The sequence below is a fragment of the Candoia aspera genome, chromosome 10 (assembly GCF_035149785.1).
Source record: "Candoia aspera isolate rCanAsp1 chromosome 10, rCanAsp1.hap2, whole genome shotgun sequence".
Taxonomy (NCBI): Eukaryota; Metazoa; Chordata; class Lepidosauria; order Squamata; family Boidae; genus Candoia; species Candoia aspera.
In genome coordinates, this window is record NC_086162.1 from 9562693 (window position 1) to 9584384 (window position 21692).

A 21692-nucleotide genomic window follows, 5' to 3' on the forward strand; every position below is an offset into this window, starting at 1 on the left:
TAAGCCCCATGCTTTGCAAAGGAGCCGTTACTCCTGTTCAGTTCCCTGTGCAATTCTTAAACCAGGGCAGTGTTCAATGTAGACCAATCTGAAATAGGTTTCCTTGAACTCATACTTAAATGTTTTTAAGGGAATGAAATTCAGTGCATCTGATTATTCCATGTGTATTTAATTAATTTCCCTGTCACTGGCATAAAAATTACAGCTTGATGCAATTATTGGCTCTGTTCTGGAATTCTGAAGTGATAGATGGCCGAAATGTTCAGCTTGCAGTCTCCAGATTTAAAGGATTTCCATGCACAGGTCCACCAGCCCGTATCCGCTCTGGAAGTTAAAGTTGCCAATTGGCAAGTTCAGCCCCATCCCTTGCATGTATAGCTGCACCTCATTAGGCCACTGGTTGATTAAAGTTATTAGTTCTTGTTCTCCTCCACCGATCAATCACCCGTCACCCTTCCCACTATTCCTCTCTGGAGTTACCACAGTGTTGTCACAATTGCTTTACTGCACCTGCGTTATCATATACAAAGGAGCAGTGCCAGTGGATTCTGAACCGGGTCACAGTTTGAGATACTCTGCAATAAGGGCTCTGCCACGTTCAGATTTTGACAGAATGCAGGCCATGCTGCTCCCACGTCTTTGATATTTCCTGTATCGTCCCAGTTTTGCTCTGCTGCAATGCATTTTAACTGCCTGCTTTGCTTTCACTTTTAGACTATCATAAAGGGCTTTTGTTCCAAGGTACACTGTATTTATATTTATTTATAAATATAAGGTCTATTTATATTTTAAAATAAATAAAAATTTAGCAGGGGAGTGAAAGGGGAGTGAAGAATTTCTCCCTTCCTTTGTCTTTTTCACTTCAGCTCTTCCTCAAAATGTGGCCCAGAAGGTGGAGAACTGTTTCTTTTTACATTATAAAGAGACAAATTAATAGTTTAAAATACCAACTTCCTTATGGGAAGAAGATATTCATGTTTTAAGGGGCAGGTTATGGGCCTTCTGGTGACTTCTACTGGAAGTAACGTACCAGTTGTGTCACAGTTGTATATGTATGTTAGGGACTGTTTAGCTGGCTGGTAATAACCAGAAGATGGCCATGCAAGTCTGTCAAGGCAGACGCAACACACAGGGGCTTTAAAGCTGGATTGCCACTTTGCCCTGAGCCATACTGTGGCTTGATTGTTTTGACTTGCTGTGATGTCTGAACCCAGTTGTAGTCATTTACAAATTATAGTTTTCATACCTCACATTAAACATATTCAGCCACTGTAGTGTCTTCAACAAACCACAGTTAAAAAATAATAATATGCAAACCCAGCCTCTTTGTTCTTTTGGCTAATAATAATTGCAAGAAGGATGTTTAACTCAACGTTACTCTGATCTTTTCTCTACCAAAGTGCAGTGTTTTTAGCACCTGTACTATAAGTAAGAGGCATTTGACAGATGTAACTTCTCCTGCCACCAATAATTCAGATGACCTGATATGTAGGTTCTGTCTCAAATACAGAAAGACACAGGAATACCTTTACTATAGCAGACCAGGCAGTCAGATCCTTCTCATGAACAAGGTATGAAGGACAGGGTCTCCCCTGTTTCTGACTTCCATCATGACCTTTTATCATTCAGAGATAGACAGTCGCCATATATGAAGGTCTGTTCCAGCTTTTATGGTTCTTTGATATGCGGGTATGAACGCCAGAATCCCCAGCTAGCACCAGAGTCAACATCTGAGAAGAAAGAATTCAGTTAAAATCTTTGTTCCTGAAAGGCCAGGCCACGTTTTGACTTGCAAATGAACAAGTAAGTGGGCAGAATCGGCTCTTAAGAAATTACTTGCCAACCAAGGTCCCTTGGTTTTTGTTTCATCTGCAAGATTTAGCCTGGCTGGCTTGGCTTCAGTGTGTCTTTTTGTAAGAGATTTGGAAAGCTAATACAAACTAAATTAGAACAAACGAAAAAGAAAGAGAGAAAGAACAGAAAGCTAGAAGTGCAATAAGGAAAAAAAGTAGAAGAAAGTAGAAAAAAAGGAAAGATATGAAAAAAGATATAAATTTCTTCTGTGAAAGATATAAATTACTGCTGTGAAGTAGCTTCCGATATACAGTACTTCACAGCAGTTTTAAGTACAATTATATTTTAACCTCTCTCTCTAAAATTACTGTACATCATGACTCTCTTCTTTCCATAATCTATCCTGTCTAATCATCAAAACCATACATCACAAGTTCATTTTTCTTCATTTTTATGCAAAAAGTCCATAAGGAGTTTTGCAGATGTGTTTCCAACAGTCAGCAACCAAGTTGACAGTTTTGCTCTGCTGTCATTTAAACTTAGAGAGAAATACTTAAGTTCTTAAATGTCATTTTGGCTTTGTCTTTCTGTAATTTTTTTTGCATACTCTTTTTATTACTTTATTTTACAATCTTACTATTTTACTGTTATTTTATTGTATTTTATGGTACACTACAATACATCTTACAGCCTGTGGTTACAACAATAAACTTACTAAATAGGAGATTTCTCAGGAGGAAAAACACTTTCAGAACATGGGAAGATATGAAATTTCATCGTAGTTTCAGTGGCCTTTATATGCCCTGCTTCAAAATTATGCAACAGTTCCATTATGCCTTGTGCTGGTCAGACCCCTTAAATGCGATGAACTAGGCCTGGGCACCAGACTTTAAAAGAGATCCTGACCAACTGCAAGAAGTTACAGAAGGAGAAGGGGATGATCAGGGCTTGCAAACTAAGTCCTATGAAGAGAGATTGAAGCAGAGGTGTCTGCAGAAGACAATAATTTCATCAAAACAATGATGAAAAACTCTGCCCCTTTTGTTGATGGGTACAACGTCATTTTACCTCTCCCCCCTTCTATGGGGGTCTCTGTTATAGCCTTGAGGAGAGAAACGGTCACACTTTTCAATAACCTGAAGACAGTCACATTGAAGAAGGTCTAGACTGTCAGCCCAGAATACAGGACAGGGAATAATGGATTTAAGATACAGGAAGGCAGAGACCGGCTTAAATATTAGGAAAAATGTCATAATGGTTCAGGCAGTTTGACAGAAGACCCAATTGCTCAGAAAGGGGCGGCCTCTCCTTTTTGGGGATGCCTTCAAGTGGGGGACTATTTGAAAATCTGCTGAGGATGCTTGAGCTCAGACTCCCTCACTGAGCAGGCAGTTGGACTTGATTGCCTCAATCATATCTTCCATGATCCAAAAGGGGACCCCCAACACAGGGAAACTGTCTTACCATTCAGCCTGATTCTTTATAAATCACCTTTTCAGGAGCTGTAGGTCTCTTGACTGTTCTCACAGGACTAACCCTACTCTCCTGGAGAAATGGTTCCTTCCCAGAATGGGCAAAAGGAAGGAAGGAACGTAACACATCCCTTGTAAAAGGAAAGGCAAGAGCTGGGGAACAGGAGCTGTGCAACCTGCCCTTGCTTGAGCTATTCAGCATCCCACTCCTGCGCAGCAGTGCCTTGGTTCAGCTTTCCCACTAGGTTGGATTGCATTCCTGCCTATGGCTGCTCTGCCTTGTTCCTAGGCCTCTAAGGAAACATGTTTGCCTTTCTTTTCTTCCTTCTCCTTTCGGTAATCCCCCCACATTTCCATACCTCTGTGGAGCACATACAGAAACGGAAGGGGGGGCCTTGATCACAACAGCACAGCCGCCATCTTGTGGATCTTGAGTCCCCGCTGGGGAACCTTGCCCATGAGTCAAACTCTGGTAGGTGGAGACACATGGGCCAGGATGGGTGGATGGGTGGATGGATGGATGGATTTTGGTTTGGGATGTGAGTATTGTTGTTTTTAGTTCCCTAAGTGACCAATAATGTCTGCATTTGGCCTGGGAGAGCCAGTTAAGATAGAGGCTGCTTTGCCATATGAACAGGCATGAGTTCAAATTCAGTAAAGGATACACATTCAGATCATCATTACAACTTGTGCAGGACAATCCCCATTCGATTTGGTGCAGCTAGTACAGTTTATGAGAGGCAAACCATATTATCCAAGGAAATGTGCTAAAGTCAAGTTTCTTGCTGCACTCTTAAATTATTGGTTCTGTTGGCCTTTTTCTCATGGAGGTGACAAAGCTGGATCTCTGCGCTGCAAAATGTAGTGCAGTTCAGGGCCCCTCTGACAGACAGCAAGGTTAGTGTTGAGCCCATATCTTGGTTATGTTGACTGTGTTGTTGGTTATATCTCGGCTCCTATATTTGTTATTTATTGTTCTTTGATGTTCTTATCTTGTTTTTGTTCTCTATTAGCTGCCCAGAGTCATACATTTGAGATGGGTGGCCATATAAATTGAATGAATGAATGAATGAATAGTAAGAGGTCCATTAAATACTTCCCTGATGGAACATTTCCCCCTACCTCTCTTGCTTTCTTAAGTTTCTGATTAGGATAGGTGGTGAGGAACTTGGGGGCCTAATTTGGCCAAGAATGCCCCCCTCAATACCTTTTATGATCCAAGGCTATGTTTCTTTAATTTAATTTAATTTAAGCTAACTCAAAGTTCAGCACACCACACGTCTCTGACATATTTTAGATTTCCAGGAATGCATCCAGGCCCCACATTGGTGTTTTTAGAAAAAAATCATGGTTAAGTGGCAGCAGTCCACTGCTTTGTTTGGAAGTGTGTCACTCCTGCTGTGGTGTGGCAGGGAATACCTTTGGACTAGAGGGGTGGTAGAGAGTAACCTCATCAATTGTTCTGATGGTAAATGGGTATTTTAGTACTGGCCACACCCATAATGGTAGATGTGTGCCTCCGGTTTCTGAGAATACCTTCAGCCTATTCACAGAAGTCTATCCTTCGTTTAGAGTCTCATCCAACTTGATTGATTACGTGTCATCAAGCTGGTATCAACTCTTAGCGGCCACCTAGATATATTTCTCCATGACGATCTGTCCCTAACTTGGTCTTTCAACAGTACACCCATTGCCACTGTAACTTAGTCCACCTCCCTTGCTGCTAGTTGTCTTCTTCTTCTCATTCCTTCCACCTTTCCCAGCTTTAAAGACTTCTCCAAAGAGCTGGGTCTTTGCATGATGTGTCCAAGATAGATAGATGTACCATCAAGGAGACTGCACGGATAGACCTTTTGCATGACAATCTGTCCCTAACCTGATCCTTCAGCTCTTCCAACGATGCACTCATTGCTGCTGTAACTGAGTCCCTCCACCTTGCTGCTGGTTGTCCTCTTCTTCTCTTTTCTTCCACCTTTCCCAGCATTACAGCCTTCTCCAGAGAGCTAGGCCCTCATATAATATGTCCAAAGTAGGATAATTTGAATCTGATTATTTGGGGCTCAAGAGAGAACTTTGGGTTTATTTCTTTCATGATCCAGTGGTTTGTTTTCTGGGCTCTCCATGGTATTCTCAGGAGTCTTCTCCAACACCAAAGTTCAAAAGTGTCAATATTCTTCCCATCCTGCTTCTTCAAAGCCCAACTTTTGCTTCCATAAAATGCCACAGGGGATACTGTTGCTTGTGCTATTCTCATTTTTGTAGGAATAAACATATCATGGCATCTGAGGGAAATATTATTTCCAGAATTTGGCTTCAGCTGAAGGTTTCTCCTTGCTTCTTAAAGATTGACTCCCAGGGGTAGACTAGAAAAAGAGAGAAAGGGAGAGGTGAACCTTTTTTTTCTTCTCTCTCTATATTTGGGCCTTCCTTTTTCACCAGCTTGTTCTGACATGCTGCTTGGAATCCTCTGCTGCCTTCTTTAACCCACTGAAGTGAGTCACACACCAAGCCCATCACTTTTTGCTCACTCTTGTTGCAACGTGTAGGTGACAGAAACTCTCCAGGAGGATGGGAAGTGCTTGAATAGTCAATGAGTTTTGTTTTTGTTGCATAAATCTTATTTCTGAACAGCTGGGATGGCTTGCGACAACACAGCTACAGCCTTGGGAAGCCCTCCACCCCCAAGCAACAAACCTTCATGGACTCTAGAGACAACAAATTATTTTGTCAACGTCATTCAATGAAGCTTTAATGACTGCGCCTTCATGCCAGTCAATGATCCATGTGAAAATAATAATATAAGAGCTAGAGAAAGAAGAACGTCACTTTTAGTGTCTACTTCCTAACCTGGCCCCCTCCAGATGTGGGGTGGGGGGCTGCAATTCCCCAAATGGTAGGACATGGGAATTGTAGTCCCAATGGGTTGGGGAAGGCAAGTTCATGTATATAAACCAGTTGACAGCATTTTGAAAAAGGCAGTTGTTAATATTACCAGATTTGGGCTGCAATAATTTGGAAGGCCACCAGAAGAAGCAAAGGAATGGAAAACTTAACCATGCTGCAATCTACTAGGTCATCTAGATTTTAATCTTTGTTGAATGTCTGGTTCAAGAAATTGGGCAAACCAAGAAAATGGGTGAATTTAGAAACCTGGTTGAGCATCTGGATTTTAGCAGCTGAGATCTGGTCATTCTACTTTTGCTGTGGGAGAAAGAGAGGAATGACAGGCATTTTCCAAAACAGGATCTCTTGTCCTGTAGTTTTAATAAGTACCTGGTTGAGGAGTAGGAAAACTTTTGGAGGCCCAGTGGCCACAACCATAGCAATTTGGCAGGGGCAGCATACAGAGTGGATGGGCTCAGTTTGGGGAGGGTAGATTTTCCTTGGTTTAAAAACTGTCCTTATGGTGTCCCTAGCTCCTGGTTTTCTCCCTCACCTTCCAGCAGGCAGGGTTAGAGGGGGCTCTGAGGGCTGCAAAAAGAGGCTTGACGATCTCCTGTGGCCCTGTGGCTGCCAGTTGCCCATCCCCAGGGTAGAAAGCATTATCTCCAAAGAGATACTGTAGAAAAGAGGAAACAAAATTATCAAAGGGCTGGAGCAGGTCCCCTATGAGGAAAATTGATAAAATCTGGAGCTATTTCATTGAGGAAAAATGGGTGTGTAAGAAGGGACATGCTACAGAGTGGAAGTAGACAAAGAGAAAGTTTTTCTTCCCTCTTTTCTCATAATAGTAGGGATATAATGTTTGGAGATGTAGGCTAATGGAAGGAAAAGGTTAGGTGTCCTTCAAGCTGCCTGGACTCCTGGTGGCTTCATGGATACCTCATTGTCATTTTCTTGACAATAACATGGAAGCAATTTGCCGCTGCCTTCTTCCAAGATGTTTCCTGCCTTCCAAACTGACCCCATTGCCTTACAACTTCCTGGTGGCTTCCCATACTAGTACCACCCAGGTACGTCACTTTTTTTGAGATCAGCTACATTCACATCAGTGCTGGGGAACTCATTTCAACTTAGCTCTGTGAAACCCTGGAATTCACTCCTGCAGGAAGTAACAATGGCCACCATCAAAGCAAATAGCCAGCTTCACAGAGGGATTAAAGAAATTCCTTGGGCAGTGTTCCTCAACCTTGGCCACTTTAAGTCCCAGAATTGAGAGGCTGAGAGATACTGTCCTAGAGGAGAAGACTATCAGTGGCAACTAGTCACTGTAATTCTCTATTACCTCTAATTGGTTTCTGAATAGCAGTTCCTAGGGAAGATTAATGGGAATATGTTATTTCACTCATAGTTTGCCTCCACGGTTGCCTCTCACGGCCTTACTATGGTACTCACCCTTTTCAGCCACAAAAAGATTCTCCAACTTCAGCTTTTTCTTTGAACCAGCCGTGTTCTCTTTCCCTTTCCCAAAATTGGAAATGTAAACTTAATTGGCTGCAGAATTTTGATTAAGTTCCTGAAACGAGGCTGTGAATCTAAACTTAACTCATTTCCATGGTCATTTTCAGAAGCAGAATAAAACAATAAAATACATAATAATACAATTTTGCAACACAATGGCAACCCCCCCCCCCATAACTGTGTAGCTGTAAGTGGGAATGATGTGGGGTTATATGGAAACTGCCTGAGAAAATACAAGCGTTGTGACTTGCCACGTAAAAGATTGGTGAGTTGGAATCAAAGAATTATTCTACTGTTGGGGTGCCATCACAGAAAAGCCCCCCCCCCCTGTGGCTACTATCTCCCTTATCTCTGAAAATGAGAATATTCACAGTAGGGCATCAGAGGTCGATTCTAAGCAAAGGGCAGGCTTGAGGGACAGATGGCTCTTGAGACATTCAGCCGTTCCAAACTATTAAGTTTCCTTAAAGTCCCCCCCACACACAAACACACAGAAGAACGCAGCAAGGTCACTCCCATTGGGTGTGTCAGGACAAATGCACAAGAATATCCTTGTACAGTAAATGCTTCCCCAATCTCGATTCTGAAACTGAAGATTACAGAATGTAAATACCACAGTGGACGGATTACAAGAACACAGATATGACGCATCGCACACTCCTGGCATCGCTTCTTCACTGAGTCCATGATAGCCACTGTGTGTGCATCATTGCACGTGTATGTTTTGGCACACCTGGCATCCATGTGAGTTTAGCTATCATTTCATATTCTCCAGTGCCGTGAGTTTAGTGGGACCACATGATTAGACAACGCTGGGGGGGCCACCAGCACATCTGGAATTTTAAAAGCGTGTGGTAAGCACACTCACAAAATGGGAAACTTTCACAAAAGAGCTGCTAGGGTGGGCATGGCCTGCCACAAAGCCCTCAGAGTGAGAAGGCAAAGCCGCTGCCTAGGAGGCTGTATAAATTTGAAAAATAAATAAAAATTTTTAACCCCCCTTCGTCTTTTATTCTTTGTTTTAGATGGCTTTTAATATTTTTAAAATGTATTTATTGATTGTTTTTAGCTCTTTGTACATTGCCCAGAGTCACTTGTTTGTGAGATGGGCAGCTATATAAATTTGAAAAATAAATAAAATAAATAAATCATGTCTATTGTGGCATCCAAGTCGAAAGGCATGGCTGCAAATAAATATAATGCTAGATGCTGGGACTTCATTTTGCAGTGCAGCAACTTCCTGCTTAGTTGTTTGTAATTCAAACAACCTTTTTAAAAATGAGGGGGGGGGACCAAAGAGGGACACATCTGACAGGCTATTGGTGCCCCTGAGCACCATGATGCCCATCCTGAAGAGTTCCTCCTTTACTTACTGAAAGTCTCAGATTCATCCGGACAATCCCCTGCAGGCTAGGAAAAATCCCAGTGGTGCTGCTGCAGTGAGTTACAGGGACCAGTTTCCTCACCCAAAATAAGACATCTTCCCATATTCTTACACCAGCCCTTATGGACCAGGTGCAATACCAGGAATAAGGTAGTGTATGTAAATGTGGGTGTCTGGGACAAAAAAGGAATTTCAAAATCACATCCCAGATTGCCCAGTTTTGTGCCAGCATTTGTACAATACGACACACTATTAACGAAGTGTGGATACTTATCTATGCATCACTCATTAGAATACTATACCATATCCTATTTTATTACTTTATTTTTATTATTTTACCATACATGTTCTTATTTATCTTTTGAACCTGTTATCCTCATTTGTTTTTCTGTAATTTATGTACAGATGTATATATATTGGATAGTTTACTGTATCCGGCCATAGGGCTGTAAATAAACCATTTGAAAGTGAAATTTCGCTGGTGCAATTTTGCCAAGCCTTGGAGTCCAAGGATTAAAAACAAACAAAAAACAAAAAAAACTTCCCCTTCTAAAATCCCCTCTTCTGCCTAATGCCCCCAAACCCCCAATGCATCACCTCCTTTTGTATCACCTTTACTCTTCCTTCAACACCCCCCCCTTTCCCCCCCCCTCCTTGGCAGATATCACACCATGCCCAGCCTGGGCCAGGAATCTTGCTGGCTGCGGACAGGATGACCACTCTCCTGCATCCTCGAAGAACGGCAGATGTCCTGAAAAACTGCCTTCTTCCACTGCCTTAACACCATTCCTCCTACTGATGAGCGCTAACAAACTTTTCTAGGAGAAGACCCGCTTCCCCACCCCATTTCTCTCTCCCCCCCCCCCCAGCTCTTCCGATTCTCTTCCCCTCTACCCCCCCCCGCCCCGCCCTTGTTCAGAAACGGCAGGTCTTTCTCTCTGCCTGGCTGGCAAAGAGTTAACTGCTACACCTGCTGAGGTGTACCTGTCTCCTGGCACCTGTCTCTCCCAGCCAATCAGGCGCAAGGATCTGTCAGAACCTACCTGTCAGCAGAATACCTGCGCAACATAAACCTCTAACTTGAAACAAAGTCTTCACTTTACAGCTGATGACTCTGTTCGGACGGTGCTAGGAGAGCTTACGCGAGGGGAGAGGAAACTGACCGTCTTTTGGCTAACGCGACCCTGGAGAACTTGGGCGGACCATGTCTAATGACGTTGAGTAAGTGGCCGGATTTTCTTCCCTTCTGCGCTGCTCGCAGCGTTTCGGGAGAGACGGGCTTCGAAGCCGCCTCCGTGTGTTTTCCAGCGGCCCGTTTTCATAAACAGCAACGAGCAAAGATTAGAAAGGAAGAAACTTTAAATTCCAAGCCCCCTTTGATATCTCCCTTGAAATATGGGCTGCTCTAACGAACGGGGAGCGGGTTGTTGAGTTTGGTTTCAGAAGCACTCGCAGTATTTTCCGTAGTGGGGCGCGGGAAGCTAAATATTTGAGCAACTTGCCCAGGGGTGCAAATGAAGTTTGTGATATTCCCTCTCCTCCCTGCAAATGCCAACTGAGTTTGAAAGGGGCAAGTTTTGTCTCTTAATGTGTGAAGAAGCAGCAGCCCAAGGGAGGTGTTGTCTCTTTCCTGTACAGCTAAGCTGATGGTTATTTCCTCTGGAGTTTGTTTGTGGATATGATCCTGGATTTATTGCTGTTTCCTCACACCCTCTCATCTGGGATGGAATTCAAGACTGGTCCCAGGATACAGAGAGGTGCTTCTGAATTTCTGCTGGTGCATGGATGAGGTTGTTGGGAAATACACTTTTTCAGAAAGCCTATCAAAACAGGCATTTGTCTATCCATTAGGTTGAACACACAAATATGGGGAGCCCAAAACTTCAACTGTAGCCACTGTAATGTAAAAAAAAACAACCCTGCTTCCTAGACTTATTCTACAACAAGCGATTTCTGGATTATAATGAGCAATGTGTATAGCTAAAGGATGTTTTTTTTTAATAAAATAAATGGCATGCTAGGTTATTAACAGATTAGCTAAGATGCTAGAAATCTTTTTGCCTAGACCAACAAATAAATCCCATGGAGTGTAGTGGCATGTACTTCTTCTACATAAGCAAACATAGGGATACAGCCTGATGGTGTTGCAGGGAAGGGAGTTGTGGAAATGTACAGCTCACGCTTTCATTGAGGCACAAATGTTTGTAGCTGAGCCTTGCCTGATCAGATGCATATGCAATCTTCTGCTGGCAGACTTCCAGGAGTGAGGGCTGACACTCCACTTCTGTTGACTCAGATAATAACATAATCTAAACTCAAAGGGAGACATCCTGACAGCTTTGAAGTTGGTTCACTTGTGATTCATCCCCATATACTTCCTCAACAGAATTGGGTTATGGAAAACAGGTGTTTAAATGGCTTTGAACAGAATAGAATTTTGGAGCAATCAGCTGAGGATTGCTTGAAGTTCTCATCAAGCAATCTCACCGTCATCTCATCTCATTGTCATCTCAAGGTGAAGGAGCCTGGATAAAACTAACTTTGATTTAATGTTATGTGCCCCTATGCAGTACATAATCAATACATCCAATGCAGTTAATTGATGACTCTTCACACCTTCAATAAATGCCACTGTTGGATTAAAAAATTCAATTTGGGGGCAGCTTTTAGAGGAGTGCTGACAGTTGCATCTTATTCAAGACTATCCCATTGTGTATTCTAATGCAGAAGGTTATAAATCTTAAAAGATCAGTGGATGTCCCACCAAGCTAAATCTTTGTTGATGAAGGCACTGTGGGCAGTAATTTGGGGCAGTTTTCAGCAACACATAAAATAGGGTTAGTTCTTTGAAGAAAAAAAGTTGCTTGAGGTAGATTGTGGCTGGATTCTGGGTTCAAATTGTGCAATGCTGTATTTGCAGAGAATACAGTGGTCACTATGAGATTAAGTTGTGGAATGATTGAGAAAAAATGGAGCAACTGGCTGGATTCACCTGAGCTAAGCCATACCTTTGGCTGATTTAGTTTTGAAGATCCCATCTGTTTAAACCCTAGCTTAGTGCAATGTGTGAACCCAGCCAATATTGGCTTATTCAGTAAACCAAAGTTTTCTGCCACGTGCAAAGGTAGCCTTTAACCTGGAAAATAGTTAGTTCTGATTTTCAGGTCTCAACTGTAAAAGTGACTTCAGATAGATAGATAGATAGATAGATAGATAGATAGATAGATAGATAGATAGATAGATAGAGATCCATCCAACCACCAATCCATCCTTGAATTAGCTTATTCATTTGCTGGAAGACAACCGGTACATGTGAGTTCTATACATCCAGGTTTAAGGTTAACTTTTCTATTAGTCTTTGTCCGTGTCTACAATTGCAACCTGTTTTAAGCAAGTAACAGTTTTCATTGCACAGAGATGATAACAGGAACAGCTGTATTTGTGGAATTTTCTTGGTTAAGACCGCCATTAATGGTGCAATGGTGGGGCTGAGGAGCAAATTGGCAAGCCTGTTTTAGAGACACTCTTTTTGTCTTGATCTATGCTCTTTTCCATCAGTGAAATTGCAGTAAATTACAGACATCTCTTCCTAGAAAACAGCTCAGCTCTATGATGTCTACAGTAATAACAACTCTTAAATATCTCTGTGTAGCAAGTTGCTCCAAGCATTCAGCATATGTACTGTATATTTGGATACATTCCAGGGAAACGAAATTTATGACCACTATCCTCACATCTGGGTGTGCAGCCTGGGCCTTTTCAGAGGTGCCTTGAAAGGAAACTATTTTCTGCTTGCACAGATAGTTGGTATCACAAACTATCTACCCTCCCCCCTTCTCCTTATCTGCAAGGGTAGTCAAAAAAACTATCTACATGTATGGGCGCTGCATGTAAATGAGGAGTGGAGCTTTGATGACACAGTTGCAGCCGCCATCTTGAGTTTTTTGACACCTGCCCCCCTTGGACGCCTCCGACATTTCCAAGCCTGCAGGTTGGATCCGGGATGTTTCAGGTGGCGTTGCCTCTTGATCCCGCTCTGTGGCCCTTCGAAGGTCGCTCAACTCTTCTTCACCTTCACCTCCGTGACCTGGGCCTGGGGGTGGGCAGAGACCCACCAGCGCCCTTTCTGTGCTCTCTGTGGAAACTCCGGCCAGTTTTAGAGCAGAACTGACTTCGTCTTCTCTACGACGTAAGGACTATTTGCAGCCACCTGGCTCTGTTGTCTGCAAGCTGCAAGATGTGAGCATGAGCACAAACTAATGACAACCACTACCACCATCATATTCATCCATACGGAGGACACTTCTGACTTTAAAATGATGTCCTTCCTAGGGCAATTGTTCTATTTTAAAGGTAAAAACATCTGGAGAAAAATGATTTTTCAGATAAATCATCGTCGCTGTCATCCCGAACAGTTCAGAGTCTCAGAAAAGAGAAAGTTTTCTATTTTGTTCTACTCCCTCCCCCGCCACTGCTTTTCAGAGTCTGCATTCGGTGGCTTTCCTTTGAAACCTTCCTGATAATGATGCATGTGTATTGGGTTGTTTACATAGCGGGTAAAAAAGGTCTGGATTTCTCCACCTCCGGGACCTTTTTAAGGATAGTTGACTGGGATAGATGCTGGCCTCCTCCTATTGTGATGTTGAACTCCAAGGCTGATAAAACAGCCCCAATTTGTGATACCCCTTCTCTGGGGTCTCTGTCCTGATGCTTAGAACTGCCTCTTTTGACCTTTTGCATATGCGGGCCATCCCTTTCAAAGGATTGGTCAAGGGGACCTTCCACAGAGATGCTGATGGGTTCCACCTGAAGGCACAGATTGCGGAGACAATCTGCAATCAGTGACAGTTACCTTTAGGGTCAAGCTGGGGGAGGCAAGGGGCTGAGCAGATCAACTGAAAAGTTCAAGGGTTTGGGGGACGACACAGGTCCATAAGGCATTGAAGATCTTTCAGAGAATGCTTTCCCTCAACTGAGATGAGGAGAGACCTTGTCTTCCCCCTTCACCAAGCTGGCACCCTTTGGAAGCATTGGGGCTACAGTACTTGGAAGAGTGCCTGGCTGCAGAAGGCTGCTGAGAGGTGGAGGGAGGGGAAGGCAGTTGAATCCCACTGGCAAGGTTGTCTGAGCTTTGGGGAATCGCATTCCCACACAACCCATCTCAGAAGTATGCTGCGGATGAATCTGTCTACCCTCTGATACTGTAATCCAGTACATTTGGATTGTGGCTCTAAACGTTGCTGCAGGCTGAGTTGGGACAGAGAACTAACAGACCTTAGCACCTCTGAAAACCCTGACTTGCCCTGTAATCAATCAATTGATCAATCAACCAGTCCATCAATCCATCAAATTCTGAGTAGGGGCCCAAGGACATGTCTATGCAGAAACACTGAATTAGGCTTCTTTGTTTATTCAGTTGAGATTTCATCTTTCATTCAAGAGTGCAAATAGGTATGCCCAGTGTTTCTCAACCTTGACAACTTAAGATGTGTGGACTTCAACTCCCAGGATTCCCCAGCCAGCATTGGTGGCTGGGGAATCCTGGGAGTTGAAGTCTACACATCTTACAATTGCTGAGATAGAGAAACACTGCACTACATCACCCTGGCTAGATGTCCTGCATCATCTGTTTATGATGTTTGAAATGGAAATACGTTTTGTATTATGTCAAGAGCTTCCTTAGTGACAGCTGGCAATTGTTCTCGGGTCGGGTGGGTGGCTCTGGTCCTCTTCTTTCCTAGAATTCCCTTTGGGACAGAGACATGGTTGAGTGGTTGTCTGAATGGAGCTTCTGCCATATCATAGGGATGTGCCAAGCGCACGACAGTCTGATTCCCCCCTTCCTTTTGTCAAGAAGAAAGCTGGCTATGACTGTCTTTATATCAGGCACATTGGGGGAGGGGGTGTCCTTTCACACCCAAATAAAGGTGGGTTCCACAGGGGTAGGGTCAAAAAAGCTAAAATCACAGCCACAACCATGCAATCAAAGCCCCACCCCTTTTTGGTGTTGCCATCTTTACTTTTTGGACCCCTTTCCTGTAGATCCCCCTGCATGGGCAACATGCAGCCTGATGTAATGGTGAAAGTGCTGGGTTAAGAGTGGGAAGACACCGCTTTGAGTCCCCCCATAGCCACAGATACTCTATGGCTGACTTTGGACCAGCCCCCCTCTCTCAATTCAGCCTACCTCACCCAGATGTTGTTGTGGGAAAAATGTGAGGAGGGAGCATGTATGCCCCCTGGAGTTCCTGAATGAAAAATGAGGTGTAAATCTAATGCCAAGCCCTTTCTCACCATGCAACTCCAGTAGTAGAATGATTGTCCACATCAGCTATGCAGTTTTGAAAACAAAGTGTTGTATCAGCCACAGAACAGATATAGCACCCTTTTAAAAAAAGCAACTCAAAAATACTGCCCCCCCACAGAAAACCTCTAAGAAACTCATGTCTGCAATACTTCCCTTTGCATTTTTATTTATGTATTTCCAATTCTGCAATTGAGGCATTTTTCATTGTCTCCGCTGCTCTTTGCCTATGAGATCCAAAATAGGGGTGGTTACACAGGAACATGCCTACTCAGCTTTTATCCCAAACCAGAACCTGGGAAGTTATTGGATGGGATGGATTTTAGCTCTGAGAATTCCCTGCCACCTGACTGTTGCCCATCTTCCCCTCCCTGCCTGCTCTCCCAGGGATGGGGTCCCGCCACCCAGCTGCCATTTCCTAAAGTGTCAGGGGAAAGCCCTGATATGTGCCGCAAGAACTACTGGCCTTGAAGGAGTTAACCAAGAACTGCTCCCCGCTGTGGTTTGTGGTCGAAACCATGATTGCCAGGAGCAAATTTTTGTCATGCAGCAAGGCGTGCTCTTGAAATGTTGAGTTATGCTTTTGGTGAATGGAAAGGTTAAAGCCTTTTATTAATGTGCAAGAGGGCTCATCCCAGATCTATTTCCAGCCAGGCTCTCTCTCTCTCCCTCTCATTGTGTGTGTGAGAGAAAGACAGAGACAGAGACAGGGAGACAGAGACCTCATGGGTGAATGTCTTCCCCTTCCCTTTTTTTCTTTTTTTTTTTCAGGAAAAAAAGAAAGACATTTGTTTCTCTAAAGTTAGGAAAGAGTTTGCAGATGAGCTTGTCTTAACTGACAAACTAGGCATTTAAACTGCACAGTTGCTGGTGTGCATTTCTTTTGTATCTAACGCAAGTCTCCCCTGCCTGTTACGCTGAAGGCAATGGGTTCTCATAGGTGAGGCTTGTAACAGGAATCGCTGATGGTCTTCCACAGGACCCCTCTACTTGAGAGATGCAGGATTTTGAAATGGATACTGGCTGTTGACTTTCTTCCAAACTAGCAGGGCTTCTTATATATATATTTAAACATGAAGCCAGGACAGTGCTTGAATTAGCATTAATATAAGCCCCATTAATTGTGTGAGGGAGAAGATAAATGATGGGAACCAAGGAAACTGGCTTGAATTGATTGGGTTCACACAACCTGCTAAATGTTTGGTTTTGTAGTAGTGTGTTTTGTGGACAAGACCCTGACATTTATAGGCCATGGGTTATGAACAGAGGCGTGGGCAGGTTTTTGCTAACCACACCCACAAGGGCATGGTGGGGGTGAATGGGTGGCAACACTGGAGGACGCAGGGCTGGATTTCTTTGTGCAAATGTTACCACACAGTGGTTCAGCATCAGGTACCAGCTCAATGCTTGGCTGACCTTGGCTGATCTCAGAAAAGCTAAGCAAGATCAAAGCTGGTTGCTATTTGGATGGGAGCTTGCTAGGACGAGAGGCCAGACTAGGAAGTCAGAAACATCCCAGAAGAAGGCAATTGCCCGAAAACACTTGTGCATGATTGCCAAAATGTGTCCATGAAGATCAGGAGTCAAGCTCAAGTCAATGAAATTTTGCCCCTTCACCTTTTCCTCAATGCAGGATTGAGCAGTCATCTGGCCCAGACTGTCAATGCGGATTGCAAAAGTTCTCCAGGTTTTCTGGCTGGAGTTTTTCCAACTGTACTTGGCAACAGTGGGGAACTCAACCCAATGCTAGTAAAATTGCCATTTTGCTTGTCAGACCTCTCTACCGAGAGTTTAATGACTGTTTCTTGAATTTCTGGAGGGTATTTTCAAAGCCCTCCCTGGTGAGGCTGAGAATTGAAGTTGGCACTTCCCAAAAGCAAGGTAACCATAAGTCCTTCTTAATGAGAAGCAACTGAGCAATCTAGGCCCAAACTTGGTTTAGCACTCTGCACAAGCAGCTGCTTCCTTGTGGGCCACAGTCCCAGTTGGATACCCTGGTTATATGCACCTTGCCAGTAACCAGATACACACCTGAAGATTTTTGTGTTTGTGTGCAGAGAACCACAGGAACATTGGCACATCTATAGCTGGTATGGTTGTGCAAATGACCTTTGGGATTTTTCCATTATTCGTGGTGCTTGTGCAGAAGCAGATCATTCCACTGATTTGATTCAGCAAATCTATTGAAGTGTCTTCTGATTTAATCTCCAAACAGAATCTGCGTAACCTGAGACTGAATAGCATGTCTGCTGTAGGGAGTTGGAGGAATCTCACAGGGACTTCCAAAGGTGGCACGGAGAAGAGAGTGTGTGTGCGAATGTCTTACATTTCTAGCCTGCATTTCCTCCAGGACTCAAGGCAGCCTCTGTACTCTCCTCCCCTCTGTTTTGATCTTCACAAAGTCCCTGTGAGGTAGGGAAGGTGGAGCAATAGCAACTGAGCTACTTGCAACTTCCTGGCTAAGTGGGGATCTAAACCTGGCCTTCCCTACTCCAACAATGTCACCCTGCCACATTGGTGCTTGTATAATAATGATACCAGTCCATTTTTGTCTCTAACCCAGTGTTTCTCAACTTTGGCAACTTGTAGATGTGTGGTCTTCAACTCCCAGAATTCCCCAGGCAGCATGAATGGACTTCAACTCCCAGAATTCTCCAGCCAGCATGGGTGGACTTCCAACTCCCAGAATTCCCCAATCAGCATGGGTAGACTTCAACTCCCAGAATTCCCTAGCCAGGCAACTGAAGTTTCAAATGTTATTGGACTCCCGTTCCCATCATCCTCAAAAGGCATGGCCAACAGGCAGGGATATGTCAGGATTATAGGGCTTCCATTCCTCTTGTATTGGTTTATGAAAGCTGAGAGCAAGGAGGAATTTTTTTTTCCGGGAATGTTAAAATGAAGTGTCCTCTTACTCTCGCCGGGTCTTGAAACAAACATAGCAAATCCCAGTTTCCAAAGTAGAAAAGGGGCACAGTTAAACTTTTCCTTATTGTGAAACATTTCACAAGAAATTTTGTCCCAGATTGCATATCAGTGGAACATCCATCCCTGCCCACATGCTGACGCTCCACACCTTGTTTCAGACAAAGTTTCACACAATTCCCCTACATTCCGTTTGCCTCTCCCAGGTTTAGACTCTAGAATTCAGGAGACAAATATTGGTCATAAAAAGAGGGAGGTGGTGTTCACAGGGTATGCTTGCCTATGGTTAAGTGAACCATGGTTTATTCAATCTAATTATCTGGGTTTGCGCAAACAGTGAATCGTCTACTAACCCCACAGGCCTAGAATGTGGTTAGCTAGGGTGAGATTCATCGGGTAGTAAGAACACCCAACATACTTAGCTGGGTCAGTTACAAGCCTAGCAACTGCATTCATACAACACGCTCAGTTAGTTTTAACCTTGGTGAGATATGTGGCAGGTGGGGGAACTTATTGCGCTGTGTGAATCCAAGCCTCTTGGTTAGTTTATCATTCACTACATTTCACAAAGCTAGAAAGTAGACTAATTAATTAACCAATGGGGCCATCCACAGGGTAGATGAAAAATTATTAAGATGGTGGCCACAAAGATTGGAGTTCCACCTTTTTATGTGGGTCGCACATAAAAAACAGGCAGAGCTTCAATCACACTGTTGTGGCCACCATCTTGACTTTTTTTCACCATATCCTGCACACATCTCTACTAGCCAAGTTAAACGTGTGAATGGAATGCAATTGCTTGGGGTCTGGCAGGTTGGGATGCAATCTAGCATGGTGAGGATAGAGCAATATTTCTCAGCCTCAGCAACTTTAACTTCAACTCAGCTATGGCTGGGGAATTCTGGGAGTTGAAGTCCACACATCTTAAAGTACTGAGGTTGAGAAACACTGGGTTAGAGCCTTGTGGCTCCTGGTAGATGAGATGGAAGTGGCTAGCCAATCTCAGCCTTTCCCAACTTTCTATTTGACTTAGATGGTTGACTTAGATGGTTCTGCTCTCTTCTTTCTGCCCAAGTTGGAAGACAGGCCAGCTTGTCTCTGTCTTTGTTGACAAGGTGGATCTCCTACACCCCCTGTTACTCGCCCCTCTCTGCCTGACAGCTACACAAAAGAGAACAAGCTTGTGAAAAAAGAAAGTTTGTTTTACCAAACCAAATTTCCCAAAGACTGACATTCGCATGACAAACTTTGGGAGGTAGAAAAAAGGTGGGGTTGGGATGGGATGGGAAGCCTTCTTAAGGCAATTGGGGGCATTACCTGAGGCTCATTCCTGCCCTGTTTCAGACTTAAAGAAAAGTTAAATGGGCAACGGGCGTGTGTGTGTGTGTGTGTGTGTGTGTGTACCAGCAACAGAGTGTCTTCATATTTACATAGTTTTATAGCATGTGAATAATGGGAATATTTGGTCTGATTGATTTGTTATTTTTAGAATAACCAATTTACTTTTATTTAGATGCAATATTGGATCTACAGTTCACATCCTACCTTTTAGGATGCTATGCAACGTAATGAAAGATTGGGCAGTACAAATAGATGTTTATGACAACAATATATTTATTTATTCTTTTCTACACATTTCAAATAAGTATTTTTTTAAAAGAAAAGATTGTGGAATTATTGTCAAAACAGGGATTTTCCTAAGCAGAAGTTAAAAAGCAAAGAGGAAACCCATCCATTTTTAGTTGGTGTCGATGTATTGCTGAAAAGCAGCACATAGGTTATAAATCTGCATTAGGCTTCTGTAGTGGAGGAGGAGGTCCACCAGCTAGATATTGTGACCGTTTTTTTTTTAATTGTATGGTGTAGCAGTTCAGTGTTCATGCTGCTTTTTTATTTGCTGGAAAATCCTTGTGAGGTCCAGCAGCCAGATGTGTAGACTATTTAGCCGTGACAAGTCGCGTTGCCCGGGGTGCACCACGAGGAGGCTAGTCTACATTGCACCGAGTGGGGCTGAGAGGGAGTGACTGGCCCAAGGTCATCCCGCCAGCTTTCATGCCTAAGGCGGGACTGGAACTCACAGACTCCTGGTTTTTAGCCCAGCGCCTTTGCCACTAGACCAAACTGGCTCACTGTTGTGACAGTGATGGTCCACAGCTTCAGAGAGAACAGAAGAAAGACAGGATCACATGTAACCTCAAGCCATGGGTTGTTTAGTAAGCCCCACATGACTTAGGTCTACAGATCACACTATGGTGTATGGTCCAACTCATATGTGCTCTAAGTATGTTTGTTTTTTTATTTGTTGAGTGTGGGAGGACATGACTTTGGCTGGTTCCCAGCAAGGCACAGAGGTAGGCATACTCTCTCTGGGCTCCCAAACCCCAGACAGCCACTAGGTGGTAACAGGGAGATACCCCAAACCCCAACTCTTTGTTGCCATCTAGTGGGCCTCTGAATTTTTTTTGGGCCCAGAGCTGGTATGCCAAAACAGATGCTGACAAAGCAAAACCAGAATAGACATTCAGGGCAGAATGAACAGGAGGGTGTCAAACTAGCATGCTACATTTTGAAGCGAAATTATAAACAATACAATTAAAAGCTGGCTTTTCTAGCAAGCCTTGGGGCAGGTATATCATAAAGTGTTTCATTCTTGGAATAGAGTGTTCTATTAGAACTGAGTCTGTTTATTGTCCCTAGCATAGAATTGTGACTTCTTTGTTGTTTGCCTGGTTCTTATGTTTGTGTTTAAGATTATTTTACAGAATAGGGTATGTAAACCATTCAGCCAGTTACTAGGTTCAAACCGAATAAATAACAACAACAACAACAACCACAATGACATATGATGCTAAGCTGTCATGATTTCCTGAACAAACCACAGTTGTTGGGGTTCACCCAACCTGCTTAGCCAGAAAACCATCATTTACTAAACCCAGTGGCTGATTGGCACACGTGAAATTCACATCAAACAAATCCCAAGCTGCATGAACCCACCCCAAAGCAAGAATTTTGAATTTGGAGTGATTTCGTCCAGATTAGTTCTGCAGCTTTTGACAGATTCCGTGTATGTCCTCTTAACTTTGTGCACTTAAAAAGACCCCTGGGAATCTAATTAAAAGCGGTAAATGTCAAAAAAGAAGGCAGGAGCAGACCAGGGCCAAGGCCAGAAGGGAAATTGCCCAGTTGCTGAATCCCCTTCACCTTTCTCTCTGCTGCTTGTCATATGAATATTTAGTCTGGCTGAAGGTTCTTGTCTGAACAGGATTAAACGGAGTCAACGGTGGTGGAAACCTGAGTCATTCCATGGGGTGCTCCACTGGAGACAGCCGGGGCGGCACTGGAAAGGAGGAACGGCTGCGTGAGAAAATTTTAAAGACAACGAAACTCGCACTAAAAAAAAAAATCACAAAAA

At 43.5% G+C, this 21692-nt stretch overlaps 1 protein-coding gene across 1 annotated transcript in view; it reads left to right on the forward strand.

Moving 5' to 3' along the window:
* The first annotated feature begins 10166 nt into the window (after positions 1-10166).
* GRHL3 (grainyhead like transcription factor 3) overlaps positions 10167-21692 on the forward strand; it is a 49109-nt gene continuing 37583 nt past the window's right edge. Inside the window, exon 1 of the mRNA XM_063312560.1 lies at positions 10167-10272. Coding sequence (XP_063168630.1) covers positions 10256-10272 — 17 coding nt within the window. The 5' untranslated portion in view covers positions 10167-10255. The remainder of the gene's footprint in view (positions 10273-21692) is intronic.